The sequence below is a fragment of the Serinus canaria genome, chromosome 20 (genome assembly GCF_022539315.1).
Source record: "Serinus canaria isolate serCan28SL12 chromosome 20, serCan2020, whole genome shotgun sequence".
Classification (NCBI taxonomy): Eukaryota; Metazoa; Chordata; class Aves; order Passeriformes; family Fringillidae; genus Serinus; species Serinus canaria.
This window is the reverse complement of record NC_066333.1, coordinates 841,908-865,267: the sequence shown is the minus strand read 5'-3', so window position 1 is coordinate 865,267 and position 23,360 is coordinate 841,908. Positions and strand designations below refer to the sequence as shown.

At 52.8% G+C, this 23,360-nt stretch overlaps 1 protein-coding gene across 2 annotated transcripts; it reads left to right on the top strand.

The window, feature by feature from the left end:
* The first annotated feature begins 1,706 nt into the window (after positions 1–1,706).
* GGT7 (gamma-glutamyltransferase 7) lies at positions 1,707–22,439 on the top strand. Of its 2 annotated transcripts, none has more exons than XM_009098777.4 (15): positions 1,707–2,015; positions 4,748–4,974; positions 6,078–6,229; positions 7,453–7,567; positions 8,073–8,140; positions 8,783–8,856; positions 9,293–9,486; positions 11,108–11,195; positions 12,237–12,364; positions 15,949–16,037; positions 16,800–16,943; positions 17,454–17,571; positions 18,073–18,210; positions 19,228–19,327; positions 20,257–22,439. In XM_009098777.4, the coding sequence occupies exons 1-15, from the start codon at positions 1,838–1,840 to the stop codon at positions 20,418–20,420; spliced, it is 1,977 nt and encodes a 658-aa protein (XP_009097025.3). In that variant the 5' UTR covers positions 1,707–1,837; the 3' UTR covers positions 20,421–22,439. The 2 variants fall into 2 exon arrangements, with proteins under 2 accessions (XP_009097025.3, XP_018779344.1); XM_018923799.3 differs by having other exon boundaries at positions 1,882–4,231.
* The last annotated feature ends 921 nt before the right edge of the window (positions 22,440–23,360 follow it).

The window sequence follows — 23,360 nt, the reverse complement described above, 5'->3', positions numbered from 1 at the left end:
CACATTAACCTTCCCTGACTGGGGCTCTGACCTTCTGCCCCACCACACCCCCAGAGGCTGGTCAGCCATGACATGACCGAGGCAGGTGGCACATCACTGGCCAGAGGGGCTGAGGTGGCTGCTTCTGCCACAGCCAGTTGGTTTGGGTTTGTCTTAAACACCAGAGGCAGAGGCTGGGCTGGTGGGTTGATCCTCTGCCAGGCAGTGGGTGGAGGAGGATGCAGTATGGACATAGCTCCTGACCTTGTTGAAGATGCAGTGGTGGGGAAGAAACCCCTGCAGCTGCTAGAGGGAGACTGGACAGATGCCTGAAAGTGGAGCAGACTGAGACTGGTTTGCAAAAGCCAAACTATCCTACTCCTGTCCCTATTCCTATTTATTTATTTACTATAGCTGGCCATGGTCATGATGCCCTCGGACTGCTGGAGGCATAACCAAAACCTTGCCAGTGCCTCAGCATAGGAGGATTTACAAATCCCTGCATTGAGAAGCACCGAGCCAGTGGAGCTGCTCATGCAGGGGATTAGCTGGCTCATTGGGGGATGAGAAAGTAGGACACATACCTGTCAGGTGACCTCCCCAGATCGAAACAGCACTCCACATGCTCTGCCTCCCAAAACAACAGATGTCCAGGATACATTGGGGCAGTAGATGGATTTTTCAGATCTGGCAGCCAAAGAGACAAGTTTGTGTGTCAAGTCGAGAGAGGCCAGCGTTGTTGCAGGCATAAGGAATTTTCACAAACTTGGACCATGGAGAAAAATAACATCTTCCGTATTACAGTTATTTTACTGGTGGTTTTTAGGTCAATCTCTGGAAGAAGTGCAGGGGAAAATTTAAAAGTTTGAGCTAATTTGATCTCAGAAACATCCATGTAACCCAGGCCCCTCAACCCATGTAAGTCCACCACAACTCTTTGCCAAACCGGAGCTGTTAGTAACCACAGCTCAGGCCTGCCCCAGGCATAGCTGGTCCTGTGCCCTCATTTGGTCTCTCCCCAGCTTTGTGCTGGCTCCCTGTGCTGCCCAGCGGCCTCAGCCCCTCCTGACATCTGTGCCAGTGCTGTTGGAGCCAGGAGCAGGGAGCCACCAGTGCCAGATGAGCCTGGCCAGCTGCACCTGCAAACGGCAACCCAAACCCCCTGTGCTGTAGAGGGAACCACGGTATCCAGTTCTCAACTCAGAGGGCCACACGCACGAGCAGCCAGCGATGGAAGGAGACTGTAGGAGAGCAGACACCCGGCCACTCTGGGGCAATGTCACAGCATCTCTTGCTGATGGTCCCACCGGGTGCCGGTGGTCCCTTGCTCCGTGACAACGGGTGACATGCAAGCCCCTACTACGGGCTGGCTGTGGCAGCGACATAATGTCCATGCACAGCCCCTGGAAAACTCTTCCAGCCTTCTGGAGGCGGACGGAGGAATTTCAGATCCAGCTCCCCGGAGGCTTGGCCCGGAACCCGCCTGGTGCGGTGTGGCCAGGGCGGATCCCCCTGTGTAGGTCAGGAACGGAGGGGAGCTCGGGCCACGGAGCAGCCCCGACTGGAGCGGAGCTCGGCCCGGCCCGGCCCGGCCCCTCCGCCCGGAGCTGCGCCCGACCCCGCCTACCGGTGCTGGCTGCGGCGGCAGCGCCCCGGACAAGCCCGGGCTGCCGGAGCGCCCCAGCCCCGGGGAGGAGCCGCCCCTCAGCCCGGCCCCTTCCGGCGACCCCGCCCGGCCGGCGCGGGGCGGCTCCGTTTGACCGGGAGAGGTGGGCCAGGCCCGGCCCGGCGCGGCTGTGGGTCCCGGCCCGGCTCGGGTGTCCCGGCTCGGCGTGACCCGGTTCGGGGTGACCCGGCGATGGCAGTGCCGGAGGCGGTGCCGGGCCGGCAACGGGCCCTGGCCGCCGGCTCGCCCGTGGACTACATGAGCATCACCAGCTTCCCGCGGCTGCCCGAGGAGGAGCCGGGCGGCGCGGCCGAGAGCGGCCTCCGCGCCCGCAAGGAGGAGGATGCGTTCCTGGGCGAGCAGGACACGGGTGAGGGGCGGCGGCAGAGCCCGCTCGCGGCCCCCGGCACCCCCGGCCCTCGGCCTCGCGCTCGGAGCGGGGCTCCCCGGCTCCCGCCGTCCCTGCGCCCCGGCCCCGCCTTCACCCTGAGGGCCGCAAGGCAGCCAGAGATCCGGGGGTTCGGCACAGAGCCTCCCAGGGCAGCCTGGAATGTTCTCTCCCACTGCCTGCTTGGCCTTCCAGCCTGGACCACTTGTGCATGGCCTCCTTGCATGCTCCTTGAGCATCTCTCCACCTGGGGTGCTCCTTGAGCATCCCCCCGCCCTGGGGTGCTCCTTGCACATCCCTCAGTCCGGGATGCTTCATCCCTCCGGTGCTCAGCTGGAATAAAGTCAGGTGATAGTTTGATCTGTGAGAAAATCCTCTGCCTATTTTTAACTGGTTGCTTCCTCCTCCATAGTTGAGAGAAATGCTGTTTCTCCCCCGTGTCGTGTTTCTTCCGGTGGTATTGCCCTTCCCCCTGGGGCTGGTTCCCAGTCCGGGTGCCTGTAAGCCCCCAACCCCATGTTTGCACAGCCCCAGGCTCTCCTTGCCCTCTGCCCTGTCCCCTCATGCCCACGGGTGAAGCTCCCATTGCCTTTTCCCACCCTGTGCTCTCCTGACCGTCAAGGCAAAGCCACTGCCTGCGTGAGTGTGGGAGCAGCTCTCCTGGAAGCACGAGGCCTCTTGTCACACAGCTAGAATCTGGTGCAGTTTTGGCAGTGCCAACACCTACAGGTGGGGTGGCCGGAGAAGAGAGCTTCTGCTCTCCTGACACTTGTCGCAGGAGCACCTGCAGAGCTCACCAGCAGCTCCAGTCTCTGCTGTCTCCTCTGCAGCAACTCCAGACCTGAGGTGACCCTGGTTCTCCAAAGCATTGGCTCCCCCATAAAGCCATGATTCCTTCAGAGCCCCACGGAAGCCAAGTGGGATTTGGTGGCTTCTTTTTCAAAGCATGCACATTGGTGTTGGGGTGGGCAGCTGTGCACTGGCTGTGCAGGCTGCTTCTGCTCCCAAGTGACCCCTTCCAGCTGCTCCCATACCCACACCGCAGCTCTGCTGTCCCTATGCAACACTAGTGATTACAGAGACTAAAACCAGGATGTCTGTGGCAGAGAATGGAGGTGCTTCATGGTGGGAGGGCTGTGGTCTGCCCTCTTCTACAGTTGCTTCCTAGGTATTCGTGTCTCCTCGTCAGCTGGCCTGTCACCAGAGCGGAGAGATGGTGTCCTGGAGTCCAGCTCACTCCTTGCTGTTTCCCCGCAGGTGGGGCTGGGGCTGTGACATCCCACCCCAATGGCAGCCCCTGCCAGGCCAGCTGTGGCCCCCACTGAGGCCACCAGCCAGTCTTCCCACTCAGTCCAGCTCACTCTGACCAGACGAGCCCATGAGGGGCTCAGTGTGTGCTCAGAGGCTCAGGCTGCAAGAGCTGAGCCTTTCCCAATCCCACTTATAAACCACCACAGCACAAATGAGATTAAATTCATTCTGAGGAGATTCCCTGGCTGTGGGAGTTTACTCCTGGTTGTAGCATCACTGAAATTAAAACTCCTTCCCTCCCTGGCCTCAGGAGAGCTGCAGCCAGGTCAGGTTAATGCCATGACAAGGCCTGGCTAGCAGTGCCAAGGGTGATACCCAGCATCTGCCAGAGCAGACAGACAGGCAGTTGATGGGGGATATGGGCTTTCCTGCTCGCTCCCCTCTCCTTTTCCAAGCCCAGGAAACATCTGTACAGAGGGACAAGTTTCTCATCTTGTCTTTTCCACTTGGTGCCTGTTTTTCCACTATGGATGCACAGAGTACTGCGGCCCCTGAAAAAATTCCTCCAAGAGCCCTGGATGATGCCCTGAGCTACTTGGTCCCCTTCAGGGCCCACGAGGGATGGGCACGACCTCACAGCTGCCCCAGCAGCTCCGTGTGCCTGGCAGCAACGGGATGGGCAGGGCATCCTTAGCTGGTGTCCTCCCAGCACAAGGGCAGCAGCTGACACTCTCAGAGATTCAAGGCATCTTTCAGAGCAAAAGAGACTTTTTCATCCTGCTGAGGCCCAGCAAACCCCTGCCCCACTGGTTTGCCATCTTGGAGCTGGACGTCCAGTGTGTGGCTTCATTTCACAGTGGGCCTCATCTGCCAGAGGAAGCAAGGAATTAAATCAGAGTCCTTCCTGCAGAGGAGCCAGTGGATGTTCTGAGGCCTCCAGTTTGCAGGTTTGCTCCTCTCCGCCCTCACTTCCCTAGAGGGATTTTTTTCTTCCCAGGCCAAATGTTTTGCTTTACCTCTGTTTTGCCTCAGGTGCTTTAGCTCAAACAGCTCCAAGTAAAGCTGCTGCATCTTTTTTCATATCTTAATTTCCTGTTCTTCAGTCCTGCTGCATTTCATAGACTTGTTTGCTGTGTTAAGAACCTCTCCAAATAGAGCATAAGAGTGGGCCTGTCACTGAAGGCTGATGAATGGACCAAAATGGAGTAAAAATTCAAGGGTTTCTTGTCTCTCTTAATCTCCAGAAAAGTCAGTTTGGAATAACCAGAGCTAAAGAAAAGGATCAGTAAAATGACTCAAAGCAGTATCTGAGCCAGAAAGGCTCCTGAGAGCTGGGATCAATAGGGAAGGTGATAGCCGTGCTGGAAGGGGCTCAGTGTAATGTTAGTGCTGGGTAAACACTGCAATAAGAGCCCCAAATTGCTCAATAACTCACACCTGTTTTCTCCCTGTTGCCCACAAAGACCCAGACTCCTTCCTGAAATCTGCGCGTCTCCAGCGCCTGCCCTCGTCCTCCTCAGAGATGGGGAGCCAGGACGTGTCCCCTCTGCAGGAGACCAGCAAGGACCCCTTCTCAGGAGACTGCAGCTGCCGGCAGGATGGGCTGACTGTCATCATTACTGCCTGCCTGACCTTTGCCACAGGTGTCACTGTGGCCCTCATCATGCAGATCTATTTTGGGGACCCTCAGGTAAGACAAAACAGTGGCTTTATGGCTGGGCTTTGGCTCCAAAGATGGGAGAGCTCCCTGACTTTCCTCCTGGTCTGCAGTTTGGCAAGGGAAGTACTGGGGAGCCATGGCTGGTGTCAGTGAGGCCCTGTGTGCTCAGTCTCCTGCTGGTTCCACCCCAAATTGGCTTGAAAGCCTTTTCCTGCACCTGGAGGTTGTGCTTGGAGAGCCGAGCCAGACTCTCAGAGCTTGCCCCATGGCCAAAGTGGCGGGGGCTGTGTCAGGCAGGTTTAGGGGTGCTGCTGGGGGGGAACAGAAAACCCCACTGCTGTGACTGCAGCTGTGGTTTGAACCAGATGGGAGTGCTTTCAGAAAATAATACTTAGTTAAACAGTAGGCATCTTGTCCATGTGGACAGAGTTTTATGGATTATGGGCATACGTGCCCAGATTCACCTCTGGAAGATTCATCTAGGACTAAGCAGGGAAGTAGCTGAAAACAGAGGTGAACCTCCTGCTAATCTGTCCCACGGCCCAGTGCTAGATTGCACAGCCAAGACAATATGGCCTTAGAACTGGATCCTCCTGCAGAACCTCTGTCAGAGTCACAGTAGCCAGGAGTCACCATCATCATCTCCATATGTAGTCATGGCCCTTCTGTCTTTGTATGTCCCCAGGCCAGCCTGGCTCTCGTTGAGATGCTGCAATTTGTCCATAGGGATGAAATCAACTCTTTAAAATATCATGGGACTGCATTAGCACAGCTCTGGCACAAGGATAAGAACACGCTGTGGTCTCAGGATCCTGCTTCATCCTTTACAGCTTTATCCCCATTCCTGGTGGCTGCCTGGCTGCAACACAGAGACAGCTCTGTGGTGGTGAGGGGCAGAGGGAGACATGGCCCCCCAGCCTGGCACACAAAATGTGGAAAGCTGTCTGAACTGGTGGCTGTGGCTGCCTGCAGCTGCCCTGGAGCGGGGATGTGCCAAGGGACACACGGTGCCCACTGGCATTTGTTGGATCAGCCACGGCCCTGGCTCCGGCCCCAGGCCTCAAGTGCCACATTGGTGGGGGCAGAGGCGGGCAGGAGCAGCAGTGCCCAGCTGTGCCCTCTCTGTCCCGCAGCTGTTCCACCGTGGCGCCGTGGTGACGGACGCGGCACGCTGCACGGCGCTGGGCACACACGTGCTGGCCAGGCATGGCTCCTCAGTGGACGCGGCCATTGCCTCGGCCCTCTGCGCCGGCATCGTCAACCCCCACACCTCGGGGCTGGGAGGGTAAGTGTGGGGCATTCGCCCTCTGCTCTTCTCTTCGGCTGTCCCCAATGGAGTGGTTTCACAGAATCCCAGAATGGTTTGGGTTGCAGAGGCCTTATAGCCCATCCAGTCCCACCCCCTGCCATGGACAGGGGCACCTTCCACTATCCCAGGTCGCTCCAAACCCCGTCCAGCCTGGCCTGGGACACTGCCAGGGATGAGGCAGGCTGTACCAGTGCCTGGTTTCCCTACCTCCTGCTCAGAGGAATATTTCTTCCAAATACCCGATGCAAACCTGCCCCCTCTCAGTGTAAAGCTATTCCCCCTCATTCTGTCACCATCTGCCCTTGTAAAAAGTCCCTCTGCAGCTGAGAAATGCCTCCGTGACAGTGCCAGGCTCAGGGTGTGGTGCCAGGGCTCTGACATCAGGCAGTGGATGTGTCCACATCTGTCACAGTGACCTTTCCTGTGCTCTGTGCTGTCAACACAGGACAGAGACCCCAGGCAGGGAATTGTTTTGACTGTAGTGGTTGCAGAGAGCAACCGAGCCCCAGGCTCGAGAGGGCTGGTGAGGGGCAGAGGGAGACATGGCCCCCCAGCCATGGGAGCTGTGCCGGAGCTACAAACACCCCGGGCTCAGCCCCAGTGCTTTCAGAGCCGCAGTCCTGCCTTCCACAAGCTCTGCTCCTGAGGCTGAGGTCCAAGCCCAGCTCCAGGCAGCTGCCAGGGAGGGGTGTCCTTGTCCCAGCCCTCATTCCCAGGGTGGCGTCCACATGAGCCTGGCGCTCCTGGGTCTGCAGGAGGGCTCAGCAGCATTGTATAAACCGAAGCCACCCGATCACTGCTCCAGCTGCACCACCCATTGTGGCTGTAAGCAAACACCCTCTTTTGTTGCAAAACTGCTCAGATGAGAAAGAAAATCCCAGATGGTCTCAGCCTGGCAGTGGAACAGAGCCAGTGGCTCCATGACCAGGCAGGCAGGGACCACTCCAGCCTCACCAGGCTCAGCGCAGGGCTGCCTGTGTCCCACACCAACCCTGCCTTGGCTGTCCTGGTGTGTGCCCTAGGCAAGGACAGCAGCATTCACTGCTACTCCAGCCACCCCGTGGCCCTGCTGAGGCTGGTGACCTGGCACAGTGCCCCTTGTCTCACTGGGCCACCCTGGCCTCAATGCCACCCAATCCATGCGGCCACGACTGCTGCAGGAGCAGCCGGTGCCATGCCCTGACCCTGTCTCACCGCAGGGGCGGGGTGATGCTGGTCCACGACATCCGCAAGAACAGGAGCTGGGTGATCGACTTCCGTGAGGTGGCTCCCGTGGGTATCCCACTGGAAGGGGACCTGCAGCAGGACACCAAGGTGAGAACCAGTGTCCTGCAGCCATTGTCTCCAGCTCTCATCCCTCCAGCTTTCAGGCTGAGGGGCAGATGCCCAGCAAAGCAGCAAGAGGTCTCTCTCGTCATGGGAGATCCTGAGCCCTACAGACATGAGGAATCTAGGGAAACCACTTATTTATCAGCCCCGAAATGCCTGCAGAGCTTTGGGGAGTAAAGAGGTACATCTCTGTGGCAGCAGGGCGCTGGGAGGACAAGAGCCCCAGGAAGGAGCATAATCCCAGGTTGTTCTGCTGAGTTATCTCTCCTGACCAAACTGGGTTGATAACAAGATTGAATTTGTCACTCTCCTTCCAAAACCTTTTATTCCATAGTAAAGTGTGTTGCTACAGACTCTTCCCCTCTCCTAACTATGCAGATAATTGCAAAGTAAACATGATTTGCACCTCCCGTTGCAGTTGGGGACCATGTCCCATGTCCTAGTGGAAAGGAGACTACTCTCTTCGTTTTTTGTCTTTCCTGTTTTACAGCCAGGTCTGCTCGTAGGGGTACCAGGCATGATCCTAGGAATGCACCAGGCACACCAGTTACATGGCAGGTAAGACATGAAGCTGGCACAGGCTGTGCCCTGGGGCCCCTGTGAGAAGCTGGGAGCGCACAAGCCCTTGCCATCAGACCATGTTCTCAACCACCAGTCAAAACTATCACCTAAGAAGTACTTAGAGGCTTGTGTTGAAAGAGATGTGGGTTTTTTTGCTTATTTTTCATGTACAAAAGAAAAAATTCAGCTTGGTCATGTTTTCTGCAAAGTGAACTGTCGGCTAAGAAGATGTACAATCAATGTTCTGTCAGAGCTGCAGCACATGGCCTCCCATGTCTGTGCATTTGCATTGTCCAGCTAAAGGCTGGACCCTAAGTGGTGTGCCCGTCCTTGGTGCTCTGTTGGGATACAGAGGGATCTGAATGACTTGCTCACGACCAGAGCTTGGCTTGAGCTTTGGCTGCTGGCACAGCCCTTCCCCCATCCATGCACTGCCATTCCTCTCTGGGGCACATCCTGGAGCACTGACATGATCCTGTTAAGGAGAAACACTGAAAGCTCAGTGCTCCTTTTGGCCACTGCTGGCCCCACACCCCAGGAGCCCCTGACTGCAGAGCCAAGCCCTGTGCTAGCTCTCCACCACCTGCCCCACTGCACCCCTCCAAGGCCCGTTTCTCCTTGTCCTCTCTCCCTTGGCAGGCTCCCCTGGTCCGAGCTGCTGGGCCTCACGGCTGGTGTCGCCCAGAATGGCTTTAATGTCACACATGACCTGGGTGAGTACCTGATGGGCAGCTCAGGGCAGTTCACTGTACAAGGCAGCTGGGGATGCAGGGGGTTAGTCATGGGAAATCAGGGTTTTGTGGACGTGGAGATTGGATGGTGTTGGGAGCTGAGCAATGCGTGAGCCACAGTCTGCCAGGGACAGCATGGTGGCGGCCAAACCAGAGCCCTTTGCCACGGCTGGGTAGAGCCAGGGCAGAGCAGCCACATGGGCAGTGCCCAGGGCTAGGCAGGGAAGGGTTCTGGGGTTTCTTTGGGTTTCTTTCCCAGTTCCAAAGGACCAGTGGTCCAGCTCCCCTCTAGTTTTGCAATAGGGCCAGAGGCAGCAGCAGGCCTCCAACATCTCCATCAGGTGCACAGTGACTCCAGGTCCTTTGTGCCTTCCTGACCCCTGCTTTTTCTGGATGTCCTTCCTCTTCTCACCTGCAGCCAAAGCTCTGAGTGAACTGAAGGACCTGAACTACTCTGAGCGATTCCAGGAGCTCTTCCTGCCAGGTGGGCAGCCCCTGCTGCCTGGGATGTTCGTCCAGCGCCTGGACCTGGCGGCCGTGCTGCAGCTGCTGGGGGCAGAAGGGGTGGCAGCCTTCTACAGTGGGAACTTGACCCAGGAGATGATCTCTGAGGTGAGCCAGGACTGCCCCTGGCACCTGCTGGCCTGGGGCTGCCAGAACAGACAAAGTAATTCTGCTGGTAAAAGCCCCCAACAAACCATAACAACTTTTATATCTATGTGGCTGCAGTCGGGGTTGTTGGAGCACCATTTTTTTGTGCCACCGTGGCTCAAGTGGTGCTCCTTCAGCAGCTCATCAAGAATCTGGAATGTGTTCATTCCACTCAAACCTCAGACATCTGTGGGCTCTGTGTTTGGAAATCTACAATTCACCTGAACTACAGCAGAGGTGAGGGATGAGGAGCAGGAGGAGTCCCAAGCTTGTGAGCATCTCCACAGCTAAACCCTGCTTTGTCACTGTGTTGCCCTGACCTGGGGGCTGCCACAGGGAAGCACAAATTCCCTGTGGGGAAGCAAGGCCCAGGGTTGCCATATCAAAGATCCTGACAAGCTCTGGGATTCAGTGCACAATTCCAGCTTTGGTTGCAGAGCAAAGTGCTGCCTTCACAAAGTGTTTATTGTTCCAGCACAGGGAGGGCATCCATCTGGTGAAATCAACAGCTCCAAAACACCCACTCTTTACTTCCAGGCACAGGTGCAAAATAGCGATGTCTTGGGAATTTGGGATGTCGGCAGTGTGTGGCTGACTGGGATTTCTTCCCCTTTCTCTCTTCCTTGTGCCCCATTGCCCAATGGCTGGGTTTGGGGAGCCATGTCCTGGCTCAGCACAGCACAGCCCTGGGGTCCAACCAGCCTTTTCTCTGGGAAGGAAACAGGGATCCCAAGTAGGAGAGACATCTTTAGCAGCTTTGGGGTTGCTTGACATTGTGGCCCACAGCATGCCCTGCATTAGCTGTCCTGCTCCAATGATTCAGTTTTGCCAGAGGAGTTTTCCTGCCAAGGAAGCTAGCTGGGTTGGAGATCAGAGCATGCAGGCATCCCAACAATCCCACCCTCTCCCTGAGAGCATTGTCCAGACACTCCTGGAGCTCTGGCAGCCTTGGTGCCATGCCCATTCCCTGGGGAGCCTGGGCAGTGCCCCACCACCCTTTGATAGACGTCCCTCATCTCTGTCATGACTCAGCCACAGAAGACCTGCAATGGAGGGAATGGCCCATCATTCCTGTGCCAACCCTGGTACATTGTACCTCTGACAGGAATCTTACAGGAAAACCAAGGCTACAGCAGACCCACTGTCAGATGAAATAATTTCAAATAGGGTGAGAACAGTGATTTTTTTAGTTGATATTTCTAGTGATGGCCACCTGCAGCACCCAAGCTCCTTGTCTCCTGGACCCATAATCCTGGCAGTGTTCAGTGCCCCTTAGCACACTCCTGTTTGCCAGCCAGGGCAGGGAGGCTGCAGGGCAGGGCCAATCCCCATCTTCCTGGGCAGACAGAATGTCCTGGGAGCACCCTTGGGGTGGGTGAGCTTTTGGAGTGGAGTGCAGAGCCTTCCTACTGTGCTGAACAGTGAGCCAGGTCCCCAGGGCTGTGAAAGCACAGATTTCCAGGGTACCCCAAGGAAGCTGCACTTGCTCAGGGATCTCAGTGGAGTGTGTTTGACAGTGAGGGTGTGTTGCACAGAGCCTTGGCCTAGGCTGCTCAGTGTGCGCTGCTTTGCTCTCATGCAGGTCCACAGCTACGGAGGAGTCTTGGTGGAGGAGGATTTCAGCAATTACAGTGTCACTGTGGAGGACCCTGTGCACACAATCTATCGAGGTACACCCTCACCCTGGAGCCGTGCAAGCTCCAGGGGAAGCTTTTCTTCAGCTTGCAAGGGGTGGCAGCAGCATTGAACAAGTTGAAGTCAAAGCTGTGCTGAAATGTCTGCAGAAAGTCAAAGCTGTGCTGAAATGTCTGCAGAAAGGCCTTCTAGACAGTTTCCTGCTACTCCCTGCTGACACTGATGCATCATGGGTGGCTCAGGAGATTTTCAGCACTTTGCAATGTTTTTTCCCTTGGAGGTCTAAAGATGCAACATGGTCATATCTTGTTGCAACATCTCAATAGAAGCTGGACCTACAGCTGAAGACAGTTCCCAAAGGGAAAAAAGCTAACTTTATGCAAGAAGTTTCTAAAATGTCAATATTTTCTAGCAGTCCCTGTATTTACCCTCCTTAGAGCTGTAATGTTGCAAATGTTTTAGGTAGCCTTCCAGTATGTAAAAGAGGTTTATAAAAAATGACGGAAAGTGACTTTTAGCATGGGCAGAGAGTGACAGGACAAGGGGAATGATTTCAGACTAAGAGATTTAGAATAGATGTTAGGAAGCAATCTCTCCCTGTGAGGGAGGTGAAGCCCTGGCACAGGGCCCAGAGCAGCTGTGGCTGCCCCTGGATCCCTGGAAGTGTCCAAGACCAGGTTGGACGGGGCTTGGAGCAACCTGAGATAGTGGAAGGGGTCCGTGCCCATGGCAGGGATGGTACTGGATGGGCTTTAAGGTCCCTTCCCAGCCAAACCATTCTGGTTTTCTACAATTCCATCTCCATTCTTCCATACTGCAGTCTAGAAACTGACAGCCAACTAATGAGAACTAAATTTCAGAGGTAAAAAAGCATCCCTCTTTGGGCTTCCTTCATCCTTCATGAAGAAACAGAAAAATACAACAAGGATGTTCTGGGAAACCCTTCTCAAATCATGTTGCTTTCTATTATTTCCCCTTGAATCAGGAAGGGTTTCTCTGTCCTCATGGGTGAGTGCTCTCACTGGATGGTGTCTGACAAAATCAGCAGCTTCATTCCTCTTCTCTTCCCTCCACAGGGCACCTTGTTTTCACCCCCCCACCTCCACATGCCGGTCCTGCACTGATCTCAGCACTGAACATCCTTGAGGGCTTTAACATCACAAGGCAAGGATCCAGAGGGAATATCTTGCACTGGATGGTGGAGGTAAGAGGAGGTTCAATATTTGGCTGAATTGCTTGTGCTGCTAGAGAATGATTTATTTATTTTGTGGTTGTACAAAAATGTTTGTATGTTATTCCCAGAGGAGAATGAGCAAATAGACTGCTGAGGTGTAAAACTGAGTGGGGCTACTGTTTCAGAGTCTGAGCAGGAGGATCTTTCCTGCCTAGGAAGAGCTTTTTCAGAAAAAATTGTGGCTTTGTCCTTTTCTTGTATACAGTCATCTCTGCAGAATGACCCCACAGCACCTGAGGGTGGTCCCATCAATTCCTCCACCTCTTAGCTGCAGTGGTCCTGGCCATTGCAGAGCACCTGAGGGCACTGCAAGGTGTGCCGCAAGAAAAGCCTCTACATGGCAATGACAAGGAAAACTAACCCAATACTTCACATTTTAAAAAAAGTTTATATTTTTGCCCAACTCCTGATCTCTGAGAATTTTTCCAGTATTTAGGACTCTCCTGCCAAAACCTTGCAGCTTTCCAGGAGGTTGAGCAAGTGCTTTGTCTCCTGATATGTAAGCAGAGTTGTGGTCTTTGATGTTTTACAGATGGGGTTTATGAGTTGGGAATTTACAGATCCACAGCTGAGCTTTATCAGCTTGGAATTTTAATTGCGGAATTAACTACACTCTTGTAGCAGACAGGACAATGGGTGCTTGGAAGTGTCTCAGCAAAAATGCAGCACCTGGAGATGTCACACACTGTGCAGAGGCACAGGAGGTTGACTCACCTGAGTAATTTTTAAGCTCTCTTCAGGAAGCTTTGGGTGAATCTGTTTCCTCTGCCAAGAGTTTCACCTGCTGGTTATCCTGGAGCAACAACCTCCAGCTCCAAGGCAGTCACTTCAGGAGATGTGTAACCCTGATTGCCTGGGTCCCACAGCTGAACATGTGGCTGAGGTTCAGTGCTAGGCCAGCTTCAGGTATCCAGCCCAGGGACAACCAGGACCAAGGTTAAGAGGTCCCCAACCTCTGGGGTGGAAGTGCTCTGCTGTTTCCATGGAGCACTTCCCTGGCCTCCAAGCCCTTGTCCCCCTGTCATGCTGTGATGGTCAGGACACTGCTCCTTGGAAATGCTGCCTTCTCCAGAGCTTTGTCATGTTCTGCTCGCCACACAGCTGGTAACCCAGGAGAAGCTGTTGCTCTGTGGCACATTCCAGACCAGCAGTCACATCTTGCTGGCTGCCTGCAGGGCAGTGGGCTGTTCTGGATCCTGAGTGACCATGGCCCAACCTGCAAGCTGAATGCTGAGTGTGTTTCTGCTCAGCCTTTTTCTCTCAAGGCTGGCTTGGCTGAGGAGGAGCTCTCTCCTCATGGCTCTGCCCTGGCTATGCTGTGGTCCCAGGGCTGGATAAACCATGTCCTTTGAAATTGAATCTTCCCATTTTCAATGGACTGGCTCAGGCAGGACTCTGCATGTCTGAGAAACCAGATCTCTTCTTCCTTTTGTGTAAAATGAATGGAGCCACAGGGGCTAGCTTCTCAGCTGGATAGCTGGTTCCCCGCAGGGTAAGCGCCCCAGGCAAGCGGCCCAAGGCCGAACACCTCAGCCCTCTGGAGGCTGGTGTGCCTTAGGCCAGACAGCCGCACAGCCGAGACCCCTAGCAAGCTTAGGGATTTCAGCTCTTAGTAAAAGTCAGCTCTTTTGTGATTTCAGCTCTCAGCTTGCTGTGGGGGCTGCGGCTGGCCGTGGCTCCTGGAAGGCAGACAAAATGAGAGAGGAGAAGGCGGCCAAGAGCATTCCACGATGGTTTATTCTGAGGGTCTTGCGAAGGGTCGTGAAGCTGCTCTTCTGGGGAAAATGGGCCCAGACAGCCTCTTTTATAGGGTTAGGGAGGATTGAAAACTGACCAATTGCAAGGGTTAGGGAAACTAGCCTATGGGGTCACAGAGAGATAAGGAGGACCAGAGTGAGGACTCCTGGTACAATTCCTATGACTCAGCAAATACCTATCTCTAAACATCTCTCCACGGAGCCGTAGCAGGCCCTGTGTCTGCTACACTTTTGCACCATCATTCCCTGACGTGTGTTGGGACTGATGCTTTCTGTTCAAGCCGTTTGGATGGTTTACAGCCAGGAGCTGGGCAGAAGCTGGAGGGCAGAACAGCTCATTTCTGCTCAGCACTGGTGCTGGGCCAGCAGAGCTGGGGTCCAAAGGCAGCAGCAAGCCCAGCACCTCTGTCCCTTGGGATTCAGTCTGTTGTGGGGACCACTCACGAATGGAAAGAGAAGGTAAATGGCATCCTAAACATCCTGTGTGCCGGCTGGCAGTGAGGCTGAACCACTGAGCTGGACATCAGGTCCTGCCAGGGATGTTGCACTTGTGGCTTCCTACTGCCAGAGGGCAGGGTTAGAGAGGATATAGGGAAGAAATCTTCCCTGTGAGAGTGGTGAGCTGCTGGCAGAGGTTGCCCAGAGAAGCTGTGGCTACCACATCCCTCAGAGCATTCAAGACCAGGTTGGAGAAACATGGGAGGGTGTCCCTGCCCATGGCAGGCAGATGGAATGTGGTGAACTTTAAGGTCCTTTTCTATTCCAACCATTCTGTGGTTGTACAAATATGGCTGGATTGACTTGGCTCCTCCAGCAGTTTACCATGTTGGACTGAGGTTCCTTGGTTCCCATACCCACATGTGGCAGCCCTTTGCACTGCTGTATTCCCAGAACCCAGACTTCTGGTATTTTTTCTCCATAAGCTTTGGCCAACACACCAGGACACCCGATACCTCTTCTAGTTTGGAGTATTAGAAGTTGTATTTCCAGGGCCACATAAATGTTTTTCCTTTCCTCTCCCCTTTCCTCTCCCCTTTCCTCTCCCCTTTTCCTCTCCCCTTTTCCTCTCCCCTTTTCCTCTCCCCTTTTCCTCTCCCCTTTTCCTCTCCCCTTTTCCCCTCTCCCCTTTTTCCTCTCCCCTTTTTCCCCTCGCTCCCTTTTCCTCTCCCTTTTCCTCTCCCCTTTTCCTCCCTCCCCTTTTCCTCTCCCGCTTTTCCTCTCCCCTTTTCCTCTCCCCTTTCCTCTCCCCTTTTCCTCTCCCCTTTTCCTCTCCCCTTTTCCTCTCCCCTTTTCCTCTCCCCTTTTCCTCTCCCCTTTTCCTCTCCCCTTTTCCTCTCCCCTTTTCCGCTCCCCTTTTTCCTCTCCCCTTTTTCCTCTCCCCTTTCCTCTCCTCTCCCTCCTTCCTCTCCTCTCCTCTCCTCTCCTCTCCTCTGCCTCTCCTCTCCTCTCCTCTCCTCCTCCTCTCCTCTCCTCTCCTCTCCTCTCTCTCTCCTCTCCTCATCCTCTCCTCTCCTCTCCTCTCCTCTCCTCCCCCTCCCCTCCCCCCTCCCCCTCCCCTCTCTCCCCCTCCCCTCTCCCCCCCCTCCCCCTCCCCTCCCCTCCCCTCCCTCCCCTCCCCTCAGCCCTCACCCCCCTCCCCTTCCCCTCCCCTCCCCTCCCTCCCCTCCCCTCACCCTCCCCTCCCTCCCCTCCCTCCCCCCTCCCCTCCCCTACCCCTCCCCTCCCCTCCCCTCCCCTCCCCTCCCCTCCCCTCTTCCTCTCTTCCTCCTTTCCTCCTTTCCTCCTTTCTTTCTTTAGACACTAAAAATAGCCCTGAGTCTGGCGAGCAACCTGGGAGACCCATCTGGTGACGTGTCTGTCACTCACACAGCAGAAGGCATGGTGAGGTATGTCTGAGGAGGACAGGCAGCTGAAGTTGCAGGATGTGTAGGTTGGGTGCCATTCCTGGGTGTGCTGTGCCCTGAGCTTTTTCTTCCTCTGTTTTATGAAGGAAAGGTCAGACCCTGCGTGTCCTCCCAGGGCTCATTCTTTTAGAAGATCACAGCTGACCACAGGCACGGGGCTCTGGGGATGGGTCACAGGCTGTCCTCACTCACAGGTTTTTCTTGGAGCCAGCTTGAGCTTGAGAGTTCTTCCCACTTTGGCACAACTCTAAACATTCCCTTTGAGTGGGTCAGACAAACAGTCATCCCTGTAGACATGGCCACACTGCCTCTCTTGCCTCTCCCTGCCCCTCCATGGGGCTCGGGGCCTTGCTGTGCAGGAGAGGCCAGCCTGGGGTTTGAGCCCAGCTTCCCACCTCAGAGCCAGGCTGAGCCATGGCTGGTGTTTGGGCTGGGCCTGACTTGTCCTCCTGCTGAAGCCTGGCATTAGCTGGGGTTGTCACCTTGGCCAGTGAGGAGGGGTTTACTTCTGGTGAGGGCAAACAGGGGTAGACAGAGGCTTTGGAGGCTCATGGCAGACTGAGTGCCTCTCTGTGCAGACTGAGCCACCTTGTCACCCCTTCCATCCTCAGGGTGAACCAGAACAGCCCCCTGTCCTCGTGCAGCCCCTCGGGGACCCTGGCCCTAGCTGTGTGAGACACCAGGACACCTCCAGCTCCCCAGGCTCACAGCTTGCTTTCCTCTCTCCCTCCCTCCTTGCTGAAGTAAATCAGAAGCCAATTCCCTGCGCCAGCTGATCAATGACTCCCAGTCCTTCCTGTCCATGCCTCCCTCCCCCCTGGAGAGCGGGGCTGCTGCCAGCCAGGTCCTGGTCATGGGCCCCGATGACTTCATTGTCGCCGTGGTGAGGTAAAGGATTGGCCTCTTCCCTCCTCTGTAGCTCGGGGTGGGAGCAGGGAGGAGGGAGTAAGTTCAGCAGGACAGGGTGGGACCAGACCTGGATCAGCCAGGTTGCTCTGTCCCAGTCAGTCCTGCAGCAGAGGAATGGGAGAGTGGGGGTGAGATGTGTGGGCTGGTGCTGCTCTGCCCTGTGCAGCCTTAGAGCCCTCTGGCAATGGAACATGGCTGCAGTGGCCTGGATCTGCTCCCTGGGGAGAGGTGGTGGCAAATGTAGGACTGATGGAGGCAGATCCATCTCAGCAAGGGGAATCCTCAAACCTGGGGAGGGACAGACTGCTGTGGCATACCTGTGTCCTGCTCCTAAGTGCATTGGTCTCTCCTCAGTCTCACCAGCCCTAGAGAGCCATCAAAGAATCCCTGTCAAGACAAGGTGGGACAGAAAATTGGAGCCCTGAAAGCCTCGAGGTGTACAAAAATCTCTGGGATGATTTTAATGAATTTTCCTATGTTTCTTTTCAGTTCTTTGAATCGTCCCTTTGGCAGTGGAATAGTAACACCCTCTGGAATCCTTCTGAACAGCCAGATGTTGGACTTCTCCTGGCAAAATAGCACAATGAACCACTCCATTCCCAGGCCGGTAATGAATGACATGACAAATTCTTTATTTACCTTTTCTTTTTCCAGTTTTATTCTCATCTTCACAACAGAGGAGCTATTTAATGCCTTATTAATAACAGAGACAGCAGCCTGTAGAAAGTTGCTATTTTTCATTCTATGAGCCACTGAAAGTGAGAAAACAGAGGGGTCCATGTCCATCAGTTATTCTTACAATGCAGAATTATCAAACAACACCGTTACCTACTTTCCCTGCAGCCTAGATGCACTTTAAGTAACAATGTGGACTTATATTAAGCAGCTTCTTCATGAATATTTGCTCTTCAGGTTAAAAAGTAACAAGTAGCAGGGAAAACATCTTCAGGTCTTGGGAAGGAACAAATGCAGACCTGCACGGGTGTCTTCCAGGGCTGCCCTACCCATTGTAAAACCCGCTTCTTTAATGAGGGTGATGAGCTCCATGTTCCTTCTGTGGGAGAGTTAGCTTGTTGACATTTTTTGGTGCAACTTTTCTCAACTGCAGCAAAACCTCCCTCGGCCTGGGAAGCGGCCGCGGTCCTTCCTGCTGCCCACCATCGTCAGGCCCTCAGAGGGGATATGTGGCACCTACCTGTGCCTGGCAGCCAACCACGGGGACAGAGCCCTGAGCAGCATCGTCCAGGTGGGTGCTCTGTCCTCCCTGGTCAGCTGCTCACTCAAGGTTGAGTAGGGTCCCCTCCTTTCCCTTCCTAATTGTCCCAGGCTGGGTAAAAACTGGTGGCCACAGGTTACTGGTTCAGTCTTTGATGTCACCAGTTCCACACTTGCGTTATTTCAAATCTCTAAGGGTTACCAGTTTACTTTTCTTGCACCGTTCCTGGTGGCACCACTCATAACTGTAGAGGAGAAGCAAAATTTTATAGATATATTATAGATATTGCCAAAATCTATATTAATGATTTTGCCAAAATCTATAATGGTTTTTTTCATTCTAATGCCTGTTCAAAATTCATGTTAGGGATGATTAAGAAAAAAAGGAGCATTTTTTAATTCAGCAAATCGCATTTTTTTAATCAGCAAATTGCTGGAAACTGGCAGCCCTATAACCCTTTTCTACATGAAAAGCTCCTTTAAGGGCATTCCCAACTGAATTCTTCCAGCTCAGCACTGAATATAAATTGGGCAGTTCCTCTTAATTTATGATTTGTAAGGAGGTGAGGTACTTGCCAACAGCTTGATTGCATGTACGGATTGCTGAAAAGCCTGAGAATGGCTCCCAATTTCCTTACCTTTTGGAAGGCATTCTTAAGAGCAAAACCAAAGCCAAGAACTGCTTCCTAGTGCTTTGTTTGGAGAAGTCACATGCTGAGCTTTTGGCTGTAACAAACACTTCTTTAGAGCTTACATCATGTTCCAGACATACAACTCTGCTGCTTTAGCAGGAACTATGTGACAAAAAGCCCATGCTATCCTGAAAATGTCCTGCTTTACAAGCAGCAGCAAACAGGCCACATTCCAAGGACCTGTTAGTGTGTGCACAGCCCTGCAGCAGTTCATGCAGTTCAGTAAATGGTTCAAAATCTCCTTTGCCTGCTGCATGTGCAGATGTTGGAGCCACCAAATTGGGGGAATATCAGGAAGTTGACTTCTCCTATTCTCAGAGCTTTTATATTATTGAGGATAATTTATGCTCTTGCAGGTTTTAGTAAATGTTTTAACGTTCAACAAGAATCTGAGTGAAAGTTTGTCACTTGGTCGACTTCACCCCCAGCTTCAGTCCAACACCTTGCAGGTTGACAGTGAGTATGGACAGTGGGTGGGACACAAATGGACACAAATCCAGCAAGTGTAGGAAGAGAGCAGGATTTCCCTAGCAAAGTGCAATGGAAGCACCACAGGTCACCATGTTCTAGGGTCCCTAGGTGTGTGGAGCGTTTTGGGGAAGACAAAAATCAGAATTCAATTTCTTCAAAGCTTGGAGCCTTTGCTGAGCCATGTCCTTTCCCTCTTGTCCTGGAAATGCTTCCTGACCCCTGTGGCACCACCTCTCCAAGCTCTTTCAGGTGCTTCTCCCCAACCCTCTCTCTGTCCCAGCTCATCTCTTGGCAGTGGCCTTGTCCTGTCCTTAAATCCTTCTGGAGATCGGACAATATCCGACTCAGCAAGACTGCAGCCTCAACTTCACCCAGACATGTGCTCAAAGCTTCCTGCACTTTACTCCCACTGGCATAAATTATATTCCTTCACTTTTCAGTCCATGTCCCTTATTTCCAGCAGCTGGGAAGAAGGCAGGCTTTTGGAAAGGGCTGTAGCTTTGCAGTGCTGGAAACACAGCATCAGTGCTGGCACTCTGCAGTCTGTACTGTCAGCTCTAGTCCTTGTCGCTGTAAATCTTGGTCTATTTGGTGTTTTTCACACTGCCCCAAACTTCACCAGAGCCAACCATAAGTGAAATTTGGTTCTCATTCCACACCAAATAGCCAAAGTTTCTGGGCTTTCCCATTTCAGAGGAAAATCATAATAGGATCTGTCCTGCAGCATGCCCTGCAGACTTAGAAATTAAAATGAAATTAAATCTGAAACTTCACAAGATCCTCATTTGTGAGTTTGGACATTCTGAAGGAGCAGCAGGCAGGTTCCCCCCACTGCAGGCCCCAGCAGTGTTAGACCTTTGCATCAGAGGCAGCACTGGTTTTAATTACCAACTTCTCTTTTCAAATCCCTGCAGGTGACTTTCCTGAAGAAGATATTGAATTTCTTGTGGCCAGGGGCCATCAGGTGGATAAAGTCCCAGTGGTGTCCCTGGTGCACGGGGCCAGGAGAACCAACAGTTTCATCATTGGCCTGAAGGACCCCAGGAGTGCAGATGCTGCTGGAGCCACGATCTTGTAGCAGCTCCCAGGGGCCGTGTGCTGTGGCCAAGGCTGACACACAACCCTGTGATGTGCATGTTCCAAAGTGGCCCCTTCTCCAGCCCCCATACTGCTGGGAAGGTGTTCTTCACTCCCCACCCTGACAGCATCAGAGGAGCCAGCAACAGCAACATCCAGCTCTCTTTTTATTTTTCAATCATTTGGATTGCAAGCAGCCCCAGCCTTGTTACAGGAGTGGCAGGAGCACTTTTCTTTTGGCAGTCTTGCTAATAGTTCAGTCTTTCCAAAGCCCAGTTCTAGCCAGCATCTTACTTTTAGGGATCAGGAACATGAGCAAGGGAAAAAACAGCTGCTGCTGCTGCTGTTATTATTGATGATGATTTTCCCCATCTCCCTGAATTTCCCAAGCTCCTTCTTTGCTTCCAGTGTAAGCCAGTAATTAATACAGCCTGATGTAGTGTTTGTAGGTGCCTGCAATTGGAATATTGGGGAGTCGTCTAACACTCCATCTGGGCCAGCTGATTTTTGCCAGCGTGCAGCGTCCCAGGGAAGTTCCTGTGCCCACATCACTACTTGCCTTGAATTTTGGCAGTAAATATTTTCAATCCAGTTGCTGTGCAGACTCACTGGCAGTCTGATTTTGTAACTAGAGCAATGGTTTTCACCAGCTCTAACAACTTCTTCCTCTAACAACTTGTGCACCCCCCAGTAGTTTTCTTACAGAGGTTCAACCTCCTCATTAGTGAATTTCAGATCAATGGTAGCAGGTTTAACTTTCTTAGACACTTTTTGGAGATTCTTAGCAGTACTCAACAGTGAAAACCCACAGATCACAGACTGAAGACCACACGGAGAGCATTTGGGTGGGTTCAGAGTTCTCCTTCCACTGCGTTATCTCAGTCTGTTCGAAAAGCCTGGGTCATTCCTACAGAGAGGCTTGGGAATTTCTGCTGACTCAATGGCTGTACCTTAGCTCTGTGTTTTAATCCTAGTGAATCTGTTGGAAAAGCTGAAGAGAGTGAGAGAAAAAGTAGAAACCAGACAAAACACTACTGAGATAATTTTCTGTCCACCGCATGTAGTGAAAATAAAAGAATACTCTTGCATTTCATGTCTGAAATTGAGAAGGGAAGAATACCCCAGCTGACATCTGCAACAGATTATTCAGCCCACATTTGGACATTTCCTGTTCTTTTTGCTGGCTAAGAGACACCTGGCACTAAAAAAACAGAGTTTGATCATTTCTGTGGTCTAAAAATGTGATGTTTGCCTTCATGGTGCAAATGCACCCATGGCCACTGTACATATTATATATGTATGTCTGCTTGTGGTTGTGTTGCTCTTTGATTTGGTGATCACACCACTCACCTTGACCTTCCTCCCCAGTACCCTGTGCCACCCTGTTTGTGCCACCCTCTGGCACTTGATGTCATGGGCTGGTTTTGGGGTGGTCGAGGCCACGGGGCAGATAATTGGACTAATTGTTCCTGGGAGCTGTGGATCCCAGTGAAACATGTTGCGCTGAGTGAGAACAGAGGTGTTTTCGTGGTCTGCTGAAGTGCAGCCACCCATGAGAGGAGCACAGCAGCTCCCACTGACAGCACCATCAGCAGCATTTCCTGGACCAAGTGCATCTGTGCCCTCAGCTGGGATGGGAGAAGCACAATGAAGCACAATGTTATATCTGTGACGTGCTCTGTGCCACCAAGAAGAGACTTTCTTCACCACAGGAACACCAAATCTATTTATTTATTTCTCTGTCATCAGCGCTAGAGTTGGTCACTGACCAAGGATGGAGAGTTTGTAAATGTGTCTTGGAGCAGACCTCTTAAGCTCCATGGGAAGGGAAGGAGGCAGTTTTGTGGGTTGAACCTCTCTGGAGATGGTCTGGGGTTTTCTGGTCTGTCCCAGCCCTGATCTGTCCCTTGGGCATGGAGGTTCTCTGTGAACAGCTGCAAAATATGTGCTCGAACTTTGTATGAAATGTCACAAAACACTTTGAAAGATTAAATTTCTCCTTATTAACTGAATTCACCAACTTCTGGTGCTGGATGCTGTGTATATGTTTGGGAGTAAAAGACTTTGGTCTTGATTCAGAAGGGCACTCCTATGTCCCAAATTACAATTTCACTGCAATTATCCAGAATCTTAAAATAAAGCATGTTCTGAAGTGTTCTGCTTGATCATGGCCTGCATTGCAAAAAAAAAAAAAAGAGAAAATTGAAAATAATTAGAAGATGAGACCTATGTCCCTAGGTTTCAGCTAAGAGAAGTAAAGGTATTCCAAATAATTTCCCTATTTTTTTTCCTGCTTAAAAGCAGCATCAGTATAGCACAGATTTATCCAATATGGACACCTTTAATCTGCTAATTGGCCTAGTGTCTCTAGTATTTTGAGCCCATCTGTTGTGATCTGATGAATTTAACATCTAATGAATTTAGGATCTGATAAATTTAACATGAGGTACCAAGAAATACTTGATGTTTCCCTCGGTATAGGTGAGATGGGCATTGTGAAATAAAGGGTTGTATTGCAGAGGTGTGTGTGTGCAGAGTACCTGTGCTGATTTCAGCCTGGCCCTTGCAGACATCTGACAGCTCTGAAGCAGAATTTGTCCTGAAACTTTGTCATGGAAGTGTTAGTGAGGAGCTCAGAACTCAAAATACAAAGGGGCTGGGAAAAACAAAAACTATTTTAAAAGGAACAAAACAAACACAAACAAAGTAAATAAATTTTTTAAAGATGCCTTTACTAAAGCTGACAAATTATGATCTGGAATGTGGCCAGCTTGTTTCTGCCCAGGTTTGCAGTGCTCCCCGTCAGTGTGTGCTGATTTCACACGAGGATGAGCTGGAGCCAGGCTCTGCCATTGAGTCGCAGCAGTTTATCCATGTTTTTCCTTCTCGAGCACAGGTGACAACCTGCCTGCTGGCTTTGGAGGCTGCTGCTCACTCGGGC